At 55.2% G+C, this 15,868-nt stretch overlaps 2 protein-coding genes across 4 annotated transcripts in view; one reads left to right on the top strand and one right to left on the bottom strand.

The window, feature by feature from the left end:
- The window catches only part of BCL2L13 (BCL2-like 13 (apoptosis facilitator)), a 52,724-nt gene extending 51,497 nt beyond the window's left edge, over nucleotides 1–1,227 (top strand). For 2 of the 3 annotated variants that reach the window (XM_004692532.2, XM_012732467.1), the window contains one exon: nucleotides 412–1,227. In XM_004692532.2, coding sequence (XP_004692589.1) covers nucleotides 412–1,212 — 801 coding nt within the window. In that variant the 3' untranslated portion in view covers nucleotides 1,213–1,227. The remainder of the gene's footprint in view (nucleotides 1–411) is intronic. The other variant, XM_012732468.1, reaches the window with a different exon arrangement.
- Nucleotides 1,228–8,385: 7,158 nt separating this feature from the next.
- On the bottom strand, nucleotides 8,386–14,777 carry BID (BH3 interacting domain death agonist). Its single transcript, XM_004692531.2, has 6 exons — nucleotides 14,766–14,777; nucleotides 14,316–14,417; nucleotides 14,009–14,243; nucleotides 11,240–11,379; nucleotides 9,918–10,133; nucleotides 8,386–8,464 (listed from the first exon to the last, which is right to left on the bottom strand). Exons 1-6 carry the CDS (start codon nucleotides 14,775–14,777, stop codon nucleotides 8,453–8,455), a joined length of 717 nt encoding a protein of 238 aa, XP_004692588.1. The 3' UTR covers nucleotides 8,386–8,452.
- Nucleotides 14,778–15,868: the final 1,091 nt, after the last annotated feature.

Genomic DNA, 15,868 nt, shown 5'->3' with positions numbered 1-15,868 from the left:
CAGATGTCCAGTAGAAGGCTGGCCCCTCTGTGAAGTGACCAGTGACCTCCCTGCCCCCTCCAGTATCCACCAAAAGTTTCCCCACATGAACTCTCAGGGACATTATGGTTGTACATTACCGAGAACAAGGTTCTTGCCTTTGTTTTCTCTGCTGTTTTGCTTTGAACATATGTACACATTAAATTGAATATAAATCAATATTTTGGGTTTTGGGCTTCATGGACTCTAATCTTGTTAAAAATTCTTCCCCTGCATCATTCTACAACTTAAATGCATTCAATCCAGAAGCTACACAGGTTTTAACATGTTTCCTAATCCTGAAATTTCAGGATTAGGAAAGAACTGTTTTTTCAGACTTAGAACTCTCTCCACACACTTACCCTTTCTGTGTTGATCTCTCCCCTTCCCCAGGGCACCGTCTTTAATCTTGAGCCAGAGGAGGAGTGCCCTGGCATCACAGCGGAAGACAGCAACGACATTTACATCCTGCCCAGTGACAACTCTGGGCAAGTCAGTCCCCCAGAGTCCCCAACTGTGACCACCTCCTGGCAGTCAGAGAGCTTGCCGGTGTCACTGTCCGCCAGCCAGAGCTGGCACGCAGAGAGCCTGCCCGTGTCGCTCGGCCCTGAGTCCTGGCAGCAGATCGCCATGGATCCGGAAGAAGTCAAGAGCTTAGACAGTAATGGGGCCGGAGAGAAGAGTGAGAACAACTCTTCCAATTCTGACATTGTGCACGTGGAGAAAGAAGAGCTGCCCGAGGGCCTGGAGGAGGCCGCCGCTGCTTCTGTGGTCCTGTCGGCCAGGGAGCTGCAGGAAGCCTTCCCTGACGCCCCCGCTTCCCTGCTGCCACTTGTCACTGCCACCTCCTCGCTGCAGCCGAGGGACCCCGGCACGGAAGCGGCTGCCGTTGAGAGAGTTAGCCCCCCCACCTCCTTGTTCATAGAAATTGACGAAGAGGAGGTGAAAGCGGCCACGGCCCAGCCTGCTCGCGCGCAGGAGGTGGCGGCCCCCGCCCCGGAGCCCGGGAAGACTCTGCTGCGGGAGGAGGCGCCGGCCGCGAGGAAAGAGAGCACGGAAGGGCCCGGCCCCGCGGGGCCAGGCAAGGCCGGGCCGCTGGCCGAGGGCAAGGCCGGGCTGCTGCTCGGAGGCGCCGCCGCCGTGGCTCTCCTGGCGATGGCCGTGGGCGTGGCGCTGGCTCTGAGGAAGAAGTAGACTTCAGGAGAGGAGGAAGACGACTCGGAGGTCAGGTGTTGGCTGTATTGACTGAATCTGAACTGCCAGCAGCTCATTGGACCTTGGTGAAACTCTGGGATACTCGGGGGGGCTTCTGCCAGCACAGCAGGTCCGCACTCTGGGGCTCGAGGGGGGGGTGTTTGTCTGATTCCAAGTTCCAAGCGCCTTGACGCTCGCCGGATTCAGACTCTTAGGAGCAGAGAACTGCCTCTAGGACAGGGCTGCTCAGCCTTGGCATGAGGGCATCGGACAGTCTGTGTGGGAGACCGGCCTGTGTTGTCAGGTGTCAGCGACAGCCTGGCCCCCTCTCTACTGGGAGCACCCTCTCCCCAGCTTGACAATGAGCAGTGTCTCTATCGCCAGTGTCCCCAGGGTGACGCTGCTCCATGAGCCCCACCGCTTTGGGGGAGGGCGGGGTGGCAGCATCTGGGCAGGAGCCTCCTGAGGGTCCTGGTAGCTGGGTCTGCTGCTTGGCCCCGCCCTGCCTTGGGCCTTCATCTCTCTCGGTGAACTTGCTGTTTCGTAGCCTCCTTTGGGCTCTTCTTTCTTCCCACCTTCTTCGTCCTGTAGCGCGAGGGTGCTCTCCCTTCCTGTCACAGCTGCCTCTCAGGTACGGCACTGCCCCTCTTGACCCCAGGTTCCTTCTGAGACCCCCGGGAGGGTGCTGGCTCTGCACCCTAAGTCCCTGATGCTTCCTACAGCTCCCCCTTGTAAAGATGCTGCCTTTAGTAATCTTAAAAAATGTCAGAGGCCTAGGGTTCCTTGCCGAGAGTGCAGAGGCCGACACTGGCCAGCGAGCCTTCTCTCTCGGAAGCAGGAGGGTGGCCAGGGGACCTCGTGAGGTCTCTCCCAGCCTTCAGTTTGTGGCCCCCAGCTGCCCAATGAGTACTTGTTGGCGGCGCCTGTTGCGGACGGCCACTGTCTCTCACCAGGCCAGAACGTTTCCCTGGCACCGGTCAGTCTTCTTACACCCCTGAGAAGTCAGCCAGCTCCTGCGGTCTCTCACCATGTGGGAAGGATTTCCATCCTAGGGCTCACAGGCCGGCGGAATCATCGGTCTCATTAAAGACAGAAAAGCTCCTTAAATGCCATTGAAATTAAAAAAATGGGAAGAGATAAACTTGAATTCCTCAAAGCTACCCTCAAGCTTCTAGTTTGGCTTTCAGCGTTTAGGGATGGAGGTTTCTTCCCCAACTCTCCACAGCCCGAATGCCAGAGGGAGAAACCAAAACATGGTCTAATCAGTGTGTGCTAGCTGAGGGTCAGCAGTCTCCTCTGCTTGGGGCCACCCTGCAGGGCGGGCTGGGTCTCAGCATGGCGGGGGGTCAGGTCACTGCAGGACACGTGCCCGATAGTCATCTCAGATTTCTCTTAGTCAATGTAACATTACTTTTTAGATCCTGAAATTTGTAATAAAATCATATTACCTACCTGGGTCACCAAAACATGACGTTTTAAATGTGCTTTCTTTTTGAAAAAAGTTTTTTTAAGTAAACCTCCCTAAAGCAGTCAGTTTAAAAGTCGGTCAAGGAAAGCCCTGAAGTGTGCTCCTGGCCTTAGCGTTACTGTGCAGGTTATTTGCATTCTGCAGCTCTCAGAGTCCCGCTTAGGAAGTGATGTTTTGAAGGGTTTTGGTGCAGCTTGATAAATACAACTAGAAGCGACGGGGAAGGGGTATTGGTGAAGTAAAGATTTTTCTCCTCCTTGGGCTGTGACACTGGATTTTATCCCGCAGTCCAACTGCTGCATCTGTTCGCACAGGGCAAGGGCAAGGGTGCGTTCAGTCCTAGCTCCCCTCACAGTGAAGCCCTTTCGGTGTTCACCCTAAGCTCGCAGTCTTCAAACCCACTGACCGACTGCCTTTAAGTGTGAGCAGAAGCCAGGTTCCCTTCTGCGCTGGTGAGAGGGACTTTGGCATGGGGTAGCTGGCCTGCGCCCTCCCCGGAAGGGCAGGGCGTTGGTGGGCTGCCGCTTCGGTGCCGCTCGGCTGTCCCACCTGTTGAACACTAACCTGAAGGGATTTGGCCAGCTGCATCTTGCTGGGCCGTGGCGCTTGGCTCTTCTCTGCGGCGCGCTCTAGAGTGAATCATTACTGGTTCCTGAGTGCTAGAATGTGTCGGTGTCTCTTCCTTACTCTCCCCTCTGGCGGTGGAAGAACACAGCCCGATCAAAGACTGCTGCCCACAGCAGCTCGTATTTTTTTGCTATTATGTCACGGAAAACTCTCTCAGCCCACCTACATGTTTTGGGGGGGCCGGCAGCAGGAAGCCATTCTCTCTCGCTCCCTTAGTAACTTAAACAGAACATCCAGTTAAGGTAAGGGAGGACTCTACATCCCGCTTGTTTATGGGACCTAAATGCAGAGTTGAGACCGTCACCCTGTTACTGCTCGTGCTCTGGGAAGAGTTTGCTAGTGCTCTGGAATGCTTACCTGCTCTCTCGAAGGTAATGCGTTCTGATCACCTGGCACAAAGCCAGTGAAGGTTCTGAGAAAAACAGAATTAAAGAATGCCAATTTATTCTCTGTATTGCCATGGTGACCATTGTGGGCCCACAGAACTGTCAATATCTACAGTGTGCCTTAGGGGGACTCTCCCAATGATTACTGCTCTCCAGAGAGCTTTCTAGCATAAACCACGGTTACCACCAGGTTCACGTGTTCACCTGAGGGCATCCTCTGTCCCTCTCACCTGTTTCAGGTCCTCCTCCTAAATCAAGTACAGCCGCTACCTAGGTTTGTGCCGAGGGGATAAGCAGTGAATAGGACATGCTTTGAAGCACAATAACCATCACCTTCTGACAGAAATAACTTCCTCAGCCTTTGTCTAATTTCCTTGATAATAGAAAGACATGCCTGCCCTTGCCTTCTTCCCTATAGGCATGATATGTGGACAAATGTCACACCCATAGAATTTTAAAATTATTTTGAGATGTTTTGTAGAAATAAAAGGTATTATAGGTAAGAAGTTCTTTCTTTCTCATTCTTTTTACCTTTTGATAAATTGGAGGTGGTAATTATTTTCAAGAGGATCTCTAGGTTTTCTGGTCACTTAAGGGAAATGGCTTCTGCCTTTTTCATAATTCCTCACCTGCTCTCCCTTCAAGTATTAGCAACACAACTGATGCCAGGCAAAATGCTTCCTCTCCTCAAGAGCTGAGCTCTGCTGCCAGCCTCCTGCTAAGCTGCGCGTCACCGAGGAGGCCCGGCTGTGGTTTTGGGTGCATCTTTCTTCCATGCCAGAGTACCATTTCCCTTCAGTGTGTGGGGTAGTTGCAATGTTAGCAGATGTGGAGTGTTCACCGTAACGCCAGAGGGTGCTCAAAGGCCGGACAGACCACTTCGCCTTCACCGTTCTAGTAGCTACTCAGACTCTTACCCTTTTATAGACCACAGAAACATTCCTAGTGTTCTAGCATACGAGACAAAGCAGTGGCTTCAATTTTTGATTCGAACTTGGGGGCTTTTACCTGTCACTTCTGGCCCTGCCGTGCAGCAGCCACCAGCTCTCAGCAGAACTGCGTGGGCACCAGGCAGCCATGTTTACCACCCCGCGCCCTGAGAGGGGGGAGCCCTGCTCACCGCCCACAGGTCCCGTGGCGGCCGGCCTAACGTGCGCACACGCAGGAGCGTGAGAGTGAGGGGGTTCAGGGCCGTGCCCAACTAATTGTACCAGCTGCTTTTCTCTTTAACTGTCGAATGAGGGGCATCATGATCCAGTAAGTGGCCGTCCCTGGGCTAGCTCTTACCTTCTGGGCTGATGTGAACATGTCTGCGTGAACACAGGCTCACCTGATGCAGGGGCCACCGAGAGGTTCGCAAGCATCACTGCAAACTTCGCTTCCTTTCTCTGCCTTCTCCCGTACCACAGCCGTGGTGTGAAGCCGGGTGGCCAACAGCCACGGCTTGCCCTCTGGCATGCAGATGTCACCACCTCAGCCAAGGGTGACCAGCAGGCCTTGCTGGTAAAACCTTCCATCTCTCAGAATATTGATGGCTTCAAGTTCAGTCAGTGTTTCTCAGTTGCCTTCTAGACAGCTCCATGGAGAGTTGGAAACTGTCATGTTAATGAAACAGCTGTACACCGTCCTTTCTTTACACCCCACTATGGTTGCACCCCACAATCACTCCCGCGTGCCACGTCCCTACTTGAAAGCTCAGGTCTTCCACGTCTGTTTATGCTACAGGGGCCCTCAGCAGGCAGCTGCTTCACTGGAAGCTCAGGCTGGAATTGTTCTCAGGGGTGTTCACAGGCTGTTTACGTGAAGGCAGCAGCTGTCTGGGGGGCTCTGCCCTGTTCTCACCTCTCCACGGGGACATTCATAGTGGTGTCGCTCACTGCGGTGTGTCCATGCACCACTGAGGACAAACTGGCTAGTCCATGTGGTCTTTAGCACAAGTTTTGACTAACTGCTGGTTTGTCGCCTCCTTCCAGAATACAAAGAAGCAGAGGTAGAATCCCGGGGCAGTCTGGAATAACTTGGATTGTTCCCAGTGATCTCTAGCAAGACAATTGTATTTTGTAGGCCAGTCCTTGGCCGGCACCAAAGGAAAAGATAGAATTTTCCCCGGAACTGTATTCTCCCTGCCAATGTGGTCTTCCATTTCGTTCTTCCTTCAAATTAAAAGTGCCTCTTTCTACCTAACTCACTCCTTGAACTGAGTTCAATTCATGCCTGTTTTGATGCCCTCATCTCCTCAAAATGACTGGAATTATTATTAGGTGACAGTTTTGATCACTAGGTTAACATGTTTGACCTCAATAGCAATTCCTTTTTCTAAGTGAAGTGCCAGTAGCTGCCCTCGCTACACGGGCTCACTCTTCGTTGAGGCTTACTCTGCCCCCCTCCCCCTCCTGAACCTGCCTTTCGGCTGATCTACTCTTCATCAGGAGAAAAGAACAAAAACCCAATCCTGACATCGTGCTTCCTGCTAGAAGCAATGTGTTGAGAACACCCTGCAGGTTGTAATGAAACTGAAGATAATCAGCAGATTCTTCTTCCCCTTCTCAGCAACCGTCTGCCCTCTACACAGGTGGGGCCAATTTAGATAATCTTGTAGTTCTCACAAGGACACACACTTGGTCTGACCTTAGGTTCCGAAAACACAATCCTAACATCCAAAGGACACTCAAGTTCTTGGTCAGCGCAGCTAATGAAATGATTGGAAAATAAGAGCAGACTCTGGCAGTCCATGCTGGACCCCCAGGGGTACGTGGGGTGAGCTGACCTTCAGATACAGGGAGCACCCCCCGACTTCCTGAGATCGACCAAGCAACTACTCTTCGGTAGCGATTTTTAGTTTTAACCAAAGAATTTCTATCACCTAGTTCAAATATTAAAACACACACCACACACAATGAAAAATTCTCTGAATGAAACAGTCACTTCTTAACTCTAGCCATAAGGATTATGTCACCAGGGTAAAATCTACCAACATTCAGGACAAACCTGAGTCCTCGTGGTTGGGAATGGAATGTTTTTAATACAGTGGCTTGTGGAGAAGTGGAAATCTGCCCATAAGGCCAATAGTGTATCTGTCTGACTTGGTCTAGAAAAGTTCACATCTATTGCTTTACTTACGCGAAACAGTAGAAGATAACGATGCCGTGACAGATTGAAAGTTGGTAAGAGAGAGTCTAGGATTGTTCGTTATCTTAAAGTTCTTTTCTCACCTGTGACTTCAGAGTGGACTACTTGTATTTCAACTGCTCCTTCTGGAAGAAAACATCTCCCCCTAGTGAAACCTGATTATACTGATCCAGAAACGGATGCGTATGTGATTCAGCTTGTTCCCACTGAGATAGGAATCCTTAATCACTCCAAAACATGCAGAGCAATGCTACCGGAAGATTTATTCCCAAATGTGGCCTTCACACTGCAGGACAAGTATCTTCCTGTGGAGTATTTGCAACGTGTTGGTGTAGCAGGTACCAGACTGCGAGCTCAGCCCCAGTGTGCTCTGTATTTAATGCTGAGTGATGCAGTTACTTTTCCGATGAATTTAAACTCTTGAGAGAAAGAGAAGTGTCCTTGGCAAGGAGCACCTTTCAGTTATTACTCCTGTTCGCGTCCTCTCCCAGAGCGCCCCACTCAGAGCAACAAGGGAAATGCGGATGGACTGAAGGGAGGGCCAGGTGGCCCGGCGCCGGCCACTCCCTCACGCTGGACCCCCTGGACCACGCCAGTTGGGCGCTGATTCTAAAGGGCAGCGCTCCTGGTTGCTTCTGCACAACCTAAGTGACTCATTTTGTTGTTCTGATATTCCGTCTCTGGGAAAGGGAACCACCTCAGCTGTTGCTTCTTAAAGTCTGATTGCTCCTTCATCGGTTATGCCTGGGAAGCTGTTCTCTCCAGGTGCAGTTCTTAGGCGGGATGAGCTGAGGGGATGGCTGGAGGTTAAAGATAGAAGAGAATACGAACAGGCATTGCCGGTGGAGGCTGTAGCTTTTGACACGTGCTGAAGATTTTTAGCAAACCCTGATTCTCCACAAGAGAAAAGGTGTCCTGAGTGCCCTGACTGCAAGGTGTAGATGACATCGCCCTCCCGTCACCTCCACACCACCCTTTCACCGCCTACTTCTTAACAGGAAATTAAGAAACAACAAACACAGGTTTTGAGGCCTGATTTTTCCATTACTTGAGCAAAGCACTTTGGTCCTGAGCCTCTAAAGCCGCCTGCTTTTTAAACAGGAAGATAACTTCTCGGTCCTAAGCTGAGGCGGGGTTGAGAGGGGCTTTCCCTTGGAAGGACTGAGAACGTCCCTCCCCCAGTTCCTGCCCTCCTCAAACACGATTCTGCCAGCTGAGCGTCCATTCCCCAAGGATGCACTTTAATAAAGGAGGGTTTTTAAAAGACAAGCATTTAAGTGTGTTTTTTTCTTCTGCCTTACAATCTGCTTTTTTTCTCTTGACAATATATTGTTTAATTTCCAAGTGGGGAAATAAGATAAAGGCACAATGTAGAGGCGAATTTAGAAGATGGCACAAGTCATTCAAACACGTGCATCGACATTTTCATTCAAGTATATTAATGCAGACATTTCTAAATGGGTCACCAGCTTAAAGCATCATCTTTAACACAGGGACAAATAAATAGCTATTTCCTCTTGCCCATTTCAGACGTTTGCTTAAATGGCCGGGCTCCATCTCGTGGGAGGCAGCTATCTCCTGCTGTCGCCATCTCAAGTTTTAACCCGTCATGCTTCACAGAGTCCTGGAATCAGTCCATCTCCTAGAGCAAGAAAGGAACACAGCAGGGTCAGTCTAACTGGCAGGCCAGGGTGGCGCGTTAAGAACACGAGTGCCCCCTTGTGGTGGAAGGGGTAAAGCACAGCACATGACGCTGCCGGCAGACGCTGCCGATTAAGTTCGATCCCCAGCCAGGGAGCTGACCCACAAGGCGCAGCAGACCTGTCTCACCCGTTGCTTCCCTCAGCAGTGTATTTTGTAGATCTGCCTGTTCTGGTCCGCACTCTGTCTCTGGTGAATCCTCTCACCCCTGGCACATCTGGCCTGTACCCCACTTCTTGTGTGTATAAACAAATCTTAAAAAGGGAAGTTGGGAGCCCTCCCTGGTGGCGCTGCGGGTTAAAGCACAGCACTAAGAAGCTAAAGCCACTTCCGCATGAGTTCGATCCCCGCCTGCCCCGGAGGTGACCACATGGCGCGGCAGACCTCTCCTGACCCGCCCGCTGCTTCCCTTAGCAGTGTATTTCCTCGATCTGCCTGTTCTGCTCCCCACTCTGTCTCTGGTGAATCCTCTCACCCTCCACATCTCTGGCCTGTACCCCAGTTCTGTATGAATAAATAAATAAATCTTTAAAAAAAAAAAAGGAAGTTGGGGTTTATGCAAAAAAAAACACTCTCTGGAGCCTGGTCTGACCCTCGCATCCTACTTTCTGCTATGTGGGAGCAGCTGAAAGACACAATCTTCCAATGCGCAAAGACCTGGACTCACACCCATTGAATCACCAAGTGCCGAGAGGCCTCCAGTTGCACCCGGTTCTGCGATCAGCCCTCCAGTCCTGCGAGCGGCTGCCGCATGGCTTCTCAGGGAATCCCACGAGGGCGAGCTGCCAGGCAGCGCACAACCTCAAACCCTCCCTAACATTCCAAACCGACAGACAAGAGACATCTACCTCCTTCCTGATGGGCCTGGACACCAGGCTTGGAGAACAGGAGGGCTCTTCCCGGCAGTTTCACCAAGAGCCGTGACTTCCCCTCCCCCTCTGTGGGGGAGATGTTCCTTGGGAAGGATGTTAGCTGGGCTGTCTGCTCTTTTTTTGACTGTTTCTTTTGGTCTTTCACCCACTATCCTGGGCAAACACGTCTGTCATTTCTCTATGACAAGGGGCGGCTGGACGCAGCCTGAGAGGTCTCCTACATTCTTTCCCGTCTACACAGTGCTCTCGCCCAGGTCTGCGATTTTATCAGTAGGCTCAAGTGAGCCTTAAGCACCTGACAAAACACCTGACAGCAGCACCTTAAGAATAAAACGAAAGCGCAGGAGAGCATCAGGTGTTTATTACTACCTTCCTCTCGCCCTGGAGGGGTCTGTGGGGCCTTCCTGGGGGTCTCCCTTCCAGAGCGGGGAAGGCGGCCCAGCCGGCAGAGGGCGCTGCTGACGCCCCACCTCGCGGCAAGCGGGGGGGGGGAGGCCGGGGGCTTGGCTCACTGGTGCTTACGTTTCTGATTAAGTTCCTCACATAGGTAAGGAGGTTCCGGTTAATAATAAGGTTCACAGCGGTGCGAAAGATACCGCCCAGTAAGGACGGCGTGTGGTCGGCCACCTTCTTGGCCAGCAGCATGGTGAGCACCAGCATCATCTTCTCCTTCTCCATGTCCTTGGGGAACGTCTGCGTGAGCTGGTCCAGCGCGGAGGCCAGGCACTTCCTTCTCTCCTGCAGCAGGGGCGAGACAGACGCCGCTTACCCACCCACCCGGGTGCCCTCCAGACGCGGCAGTCAGCAGGCAGGGAGGCGGAGGGCTGAATGAGGGCCAGTTCAGCTCCGAGAGCCGACCACAGGGCAGAGCATCGCCCCCGGTGGCCCTGGCTAACGGCCGTGTGGGCATTGGCCGTGAAATTGTCCTTCTGAGGCCTGTGCGGATGGTGACACAGAAGGGACCATAGACCGAGGTCCCTTCAGCGAAAAGCAGCAGCCTACGTCACCCATCCCCTGCCTCTCAGGGCCTTAAAGTCGAGGCTCACTTAACTCCCCAGGACAGCCGTGGCCTGTCTGGTGCAGGTGGTGGGTGAGGGGCCACATGGGCCTGGGCTCTCCGTGGCAGGCACCTGACAGCCTCCAGACGGACAGGGCCTGCAGAAGCTCGTTGGCTCACCCGCTGATGCTGAGGGCAGGTCCCGCAGCTGCTGGCTCAGCAGGTGGGGAGCTCGTACCGAGCTCAGGGACAGTCCTCAAAGGCAGGGGCCTGACCTGGCTCAGTGGCTCAACCCTGGACCCGAGGACCTTTCTAGGTCATGAGGGCGCTGTGCCTTAGTCAAGATGGGGCTTTCTCACCTGTGAACACCTATGGCACGGCTGCCAGCCTGGCGCTACCTCGCTCTCCCGCCGTGTCCTCGGGGAGGACGGGTGCCTCAGGTCTCTGGCACCCCAGTGCTCAGCAGACGGCAGAAGCACTGGGTGTACCTTACATTGACTTAACCGGCCAACAGCAGCGGGCCACGGCATCACCTGGGTAAGTGAGACCAGGTTCTCCACTGGGATTGGTACTCACCTCCCTGAAACTGCAGAAGCAATATCTTATTTTTCTAAGAGGCAGATAAGCTTTGTGAATGTCTTCGGAGGTTTTTTTTATATCGCCCAACTGCCGGCCTGAGCTAAGGTGCAGGGTTCCCTCACCCACGCTCGGATTCCATTTCCAGTTCTTTCGCCCGCAGCCATGAGCCGCCTGTCTGACGGGGAGGCGGCGGACAGACCTGGAGACTCAACGGGCAACGGACGCCCGACGTGTCCCCGCCAAGCCCCAGTCCCGTGGGCTCACTCACGTCCTCCGACAGGCTCGGGTCCTGGAACCGGGCGGCCAGGTTGTTCACCAGCTCCGGCTGGATCCTGCCATCCAGGCTGTCCCCTATCTGGGCCAGGTTCCTGGCGATGTCCTGGATGATTTCCTCTTGCCTCTCAGAATCTGCGTGTGCACGCCGAGACAAGAGGTTCAGCACAGGCCCCGCACCCCTCACCCCCGCCCTGGCAAGAGCATGGGACCCTGCTTGGGGGCTAGGCTGGCTCTCGCTTCCACAGTGGCCCACGTGGCCCCACCGTCCAGGGAAGCCGGGCAGAGAGCTGGGCCGGAGCAGGGAGCGAGTGAGTGGAAGGCTGGCTGGGCAGAGGCGTCTGCCTTGGACAGCGCAGCCAGCCTGTGCAAGGGCCAGCCGGGGGGTGCCAGGCCTCTGGGCACTGAGGGCACGGTCTGGCAGCAGCCTGGACACCCCCGAGCACAGGGGTCACCAGGCGGCTGCCAGCACAGAGCGCTGCCGTCAGACAGGGACGCCCCCCTCTGCAGGGACGCCCCCCTCTGCACGGCCGCCGAGGCCTGGCTCCTTCCACGCCGTCTCGCTCAGCAAAGCCGCTGTCTTTACTCCCCACTCTGACTCCGGGGCCCTGGGCGAGCGGCCACCTCTCTGGGGGAGCTTCCTCCCAGCCCTGCTCTCTGGCCTTCTCACCTGCTCCCGTTTACTCAGACACGCCGCTGGCCAAGATGAACACCCCCCTCCCAGCCCCCCTCCATCACGTAGGTTACCTGTCAACGCTCTGCCGGAAATGGGGTGGCCTAAGGGTTCTGACTTTTCTTCTGTTTAACGTACCCCCAAATATGCAGCAGCGAAAACCACACGAGACACACAACAGGTGCCCAATAATTGCGTGCATGAACGAGTGACCGCTGCACCTGGCTCCTAACAGTACTCAGTGAATGCCAGCCACCGGTGTTTCACCCGTCACAGCCTGAATGTTTCCTGCGCTTGCAGCTTCCCTCCGGCTTCTTATCCGCCCGGGAGCAATCTCCTGTACCCACGCTCTGGCCATCTCTGCTGCCCACTCACTCAGGCAGGCCCCGCGTCTCAGGACAGACACGGCCGTCAGGCGGGCATGTTCCCACGGCCACCCCCTGGAGTGAGGCCTCCGACACTCATCGGATGGTGACAACAGTCCCCTGACCCTGTCACGCCCTCCCGTCCGTCCGCCACCGTTCGCTGAGTGCGATGTGATGATAAAATACCCAGGCCTGCTGTGGGGACGGGAGCGTGGACAGGAGGGCGGGTGGCTCAGGAGCTCAAGGGCAGCGCACCCAGGGGACGTCGGCGAGGGTCCCCGCACGCCTTGGGGTGGGAGCTCCTTCAAGGCGGCTGGGAGTTGTGTCTGCTTCACTCACAACAGTCTTCCCGGGGCCCAGGCGTGTGGGCAGGGCGTCCCTTCTCTGCTCAAAACCTCTCCCAGCTCACCTCTGCTGAGTGACAGGCCAGGGTTCACCTCGACCCCCTCGGGCCTCCACTTGTGTGATCCCTGCAAACTCTCACAGGCCCTGGGCTTCCTTCTGCAGGTCTTTGTTCAAGCAGCTGTTACTCCCTCTCCCAGGTTTCCAAAGAGCCACAGTGTCTCCCTTCAGAGCCCAGCTCCTCTGCAGCAGGAGCCATGGGGGTTCCCTGAGCCCCCCCCAACCCCGCGAGGCGCCCCCAGCACCAGCTCACACCTCCGTGAGTTTCAGCAACTTCCGGAGTCAACCCAGATTCATCTGTGTCAGCTCAGGGGAGGAATCCACCACGCAGACTGTGGGCCAGGGCCCCTGTTTTGCCAGCTGCTACCAAGTCTTGGCAGAGAATCTCCACCAGCGGGAGGCTGGTGTGCAGGCCCACCGCAGCCCCACAGAGGCCAGTGTCCAGCGGGCTTTGCAGCCTGAGGGCAGGGGGTGGTGTGGAGGGACAGCCGGGGACGGGCGGCAAAGCCATCCCTGCGTGTTCCTGTCCACCCACCCCCTAAACTGCCCCCAGAAGGGGGTCAGGTGCTTATTCCAGTTTAGGACCAGCCAAGACACACCTGGGTTCCAGGGCAGAGACTGGCCCCCTCCTACCAGCCCAACTTCAGACAGAGCAGGGGCAAGGCCGGCGGGCTGTGGGTCTCCCCGCGGCCACCAGAGGGCAGTGCAGCCCGGACGAGGCGTCCTAAGCCCTGAGGCTGGAAGCCTGGGATGGGGCCTCGGACCGGACCGGACCGCACCGCCTTGGCCTCTGCGGGCTCTGGTCCTGCTCAGGGCGGACACCAGAAAGACCTGGGGACTCGCGCTAGGACGCGCTGGTCACGGGCTTCTCAGCACCTAGAAGTTTCCGCAGAATTCCAGCACACGCAGCCCACAAGAGGGGGCCCCAGTCTGCGGGGGGCCGGTCCTGGTGGCTCGCCCGCCCAGGGGCGCCGAGGGCGGCGCCGGCTGCGCCCACTGGCCCTTCGCTCTGGGCCTCAGTTCCTCACCTGGACAGGAGGTTCTGATCCTGCCCAGTCTGCTCATGCTTCCTCCTGCTATGACTCGTGACTAGGGCACAGATGCAGAGAATCAAGGAGAAATGGGGTGGGGTTCAGCCCCGGCCCCCCGCTACGCTGGCTCACGGGCGCGTCGGAGCGCAGACCCCATGGCCCGGTGGCAGAAACCACGGGGACTGAGAGCTCGGCAGCGGAGACGCCCGGCGCCTCTTCTGGCTCTCGGGGTCCCTAGTGCTACTGTGACAGCAAAGCCAGGTCTGCCCCCCCCCACCCTGCGCTGGGCCTACCTGGCGGCTCCTCCCCCTCGAAGAAGAGGTGGCTGCTGCGGTTGCCGTCTGTTTGCAGCTCGTCGTCCTGGGGCTTCAGCCCACAGGAGAAAATGGGCCCTTGGAGCCGCATGGGCAGCTCGAAGCCCAGGGTCAGCAGCTCGCTGTGGAAGCCGGAGTTGGAGCAGTTTTGGAGGAAGCCAAACACCAGCAACTTGGAGACTCGCTCATCGCCGAGGCCCGCGCCGTTGCTGACCTAGGGTGCAAGGGGCGTCAGGCGGGGGGTCCCGAGTGCCGTCCAGCCAGAGATGTGGGTGCCGCTGGGCACGGGGTTCCTGCAGGGGGACTCGCGGGCGGAGGCGCACGGAGCCTGCAGCGCCTGCAGCGCCTGCTTCCAGAAGCCCCCGCTGAGGGCTCCGAGCAGGCCGGGCTGTGCGGAGGGCGGAGGGCGGCAGGGTGGTGGACACCAGCTCCATCTGCTGCCCGGAGCTTGCCCTCAGGGCTGGAGGCGCCAAAGGCTGTTTTCAGAAAGTCAGAGCCCTGCACCATCCCGAGGGGTCAGGAATGGATTTCCTTCCTGGCTTTTGCCAAATCCCAAGTATCTTTCACCAGCCTGAGGCCACCTTTCCAGCTGCACCCGAGCTCTGAGCTCTTTCCTGTCCACAGTCCCCTTGGTGGGCCCGGGAGGGGACGGTGCAACCACGTTTTCAATAAATGCCGGGTGCTAGGGGCAGTAATAACTGTGCCCCGCATTTTGCCTCCCCTGGTCCCTCTTCACCGTAAACCCCATGGAGCCCTGAGACGCGTCTGCTCCACCCTGCCCAGGGCTGGAGAGCCAGGCCGCTCCCCACCCGCTGCCCTGGGGTCACTCTTCACTCTGGAGGTGGCACATCTGGGCCCTGGGCGAGTTTGCTGTTCCCGCTGCACCTGGGAAGGTTCTTGGCAAAGGTGAATAAACTTGTAGCAGGTCTGATCAAAAGGAGTAATCAGAAGAACCAAAAATCCTAGGATGGAAGAGAATAATCTAGAAGGTGAGGAGGACTGAGCTTTGGCCAGACAAACTGGGGTGACAGCAGATGAAAACTTTATTTTCTAAGGCCTTCACTTATTTATTTATTTATTTCTAAAGATTTATTTATTTATGGATAGAGACCTGGTCCTAAAAAAATTTTAAATAAACTATCATCCGATCCAGCAAGCTGACTGTGGGCTACTTACTGGAAGAAAACAAAACAGTGACCCCCCAATTCACAGCCGCAGCATTACTTACAATTGCCAAGACAGGAAAACAACTTGTGTCCGTTCACGCAGGGACAAGCCCCACCCACTCAGGCGTGTGTGCGTATGTAATGGAATATTATTTAGCTATAGAACAACATGACCGGGCGTTAAGCTCAGCAAAATAAGTCAAAACAGAAAAAGACAAATACCCAGTGATCTCACTACTGAAATCTAAAAAAAACCAAGCAAAACAAACAACCGAGTTTGCAGAGATAACAGCTTATTGTTTGCAGAGGCTGGAAGGGGGTGGAGGGTGGACAGACCAGTGATAAGGCCCAGAGGGATACGCTTTCAACTGTAACACAAGTTAGGAGGCTCAATGCAGAGCAGGGCGAAGGCTGACAGCCAACAGCCAACAGCCATGCACTGTCAGTCTGGAAGTTGCCAGCCAGTTCTCATCACAAGGAAAGTCTCACAGCCTTCAGGTGGTGGGTATAAATGAACGGCTTTGCGCTATATACAAATAGCAAACGTCATGCTGTGTTTTGCACTAATGTGATGTTAGATGCAATACATACAGAAGAAATAGAATACACAGAAAAGGTGTTTCTATGGTGCTTCATCCCTTACTTCTCCAAAACTACTTTTTTTTTTTTTTTT

This window comes from Condylura cristata, unplaced genomic scaffold (assembly GCF_000260355.1).
Source record: "Condylura cristata isolate star-nosed mole 26May11 unplaced genomic scaffold, ConCri1.0 scaffold00034, whole genome shotgun sequence".
In the NCBI taxonomy this organism is placed as follows: Eukaryota; Metazoa; Chordata; class Mammalia; order Eulipotyphla; family Talpidae; genus Condylura; species Condylura cristata.
The sequence above is the reverse complement of the archived record's forward strand: the minus strand, read 5'-3'. Positions and strand labels throughout refer to the sequence as shown.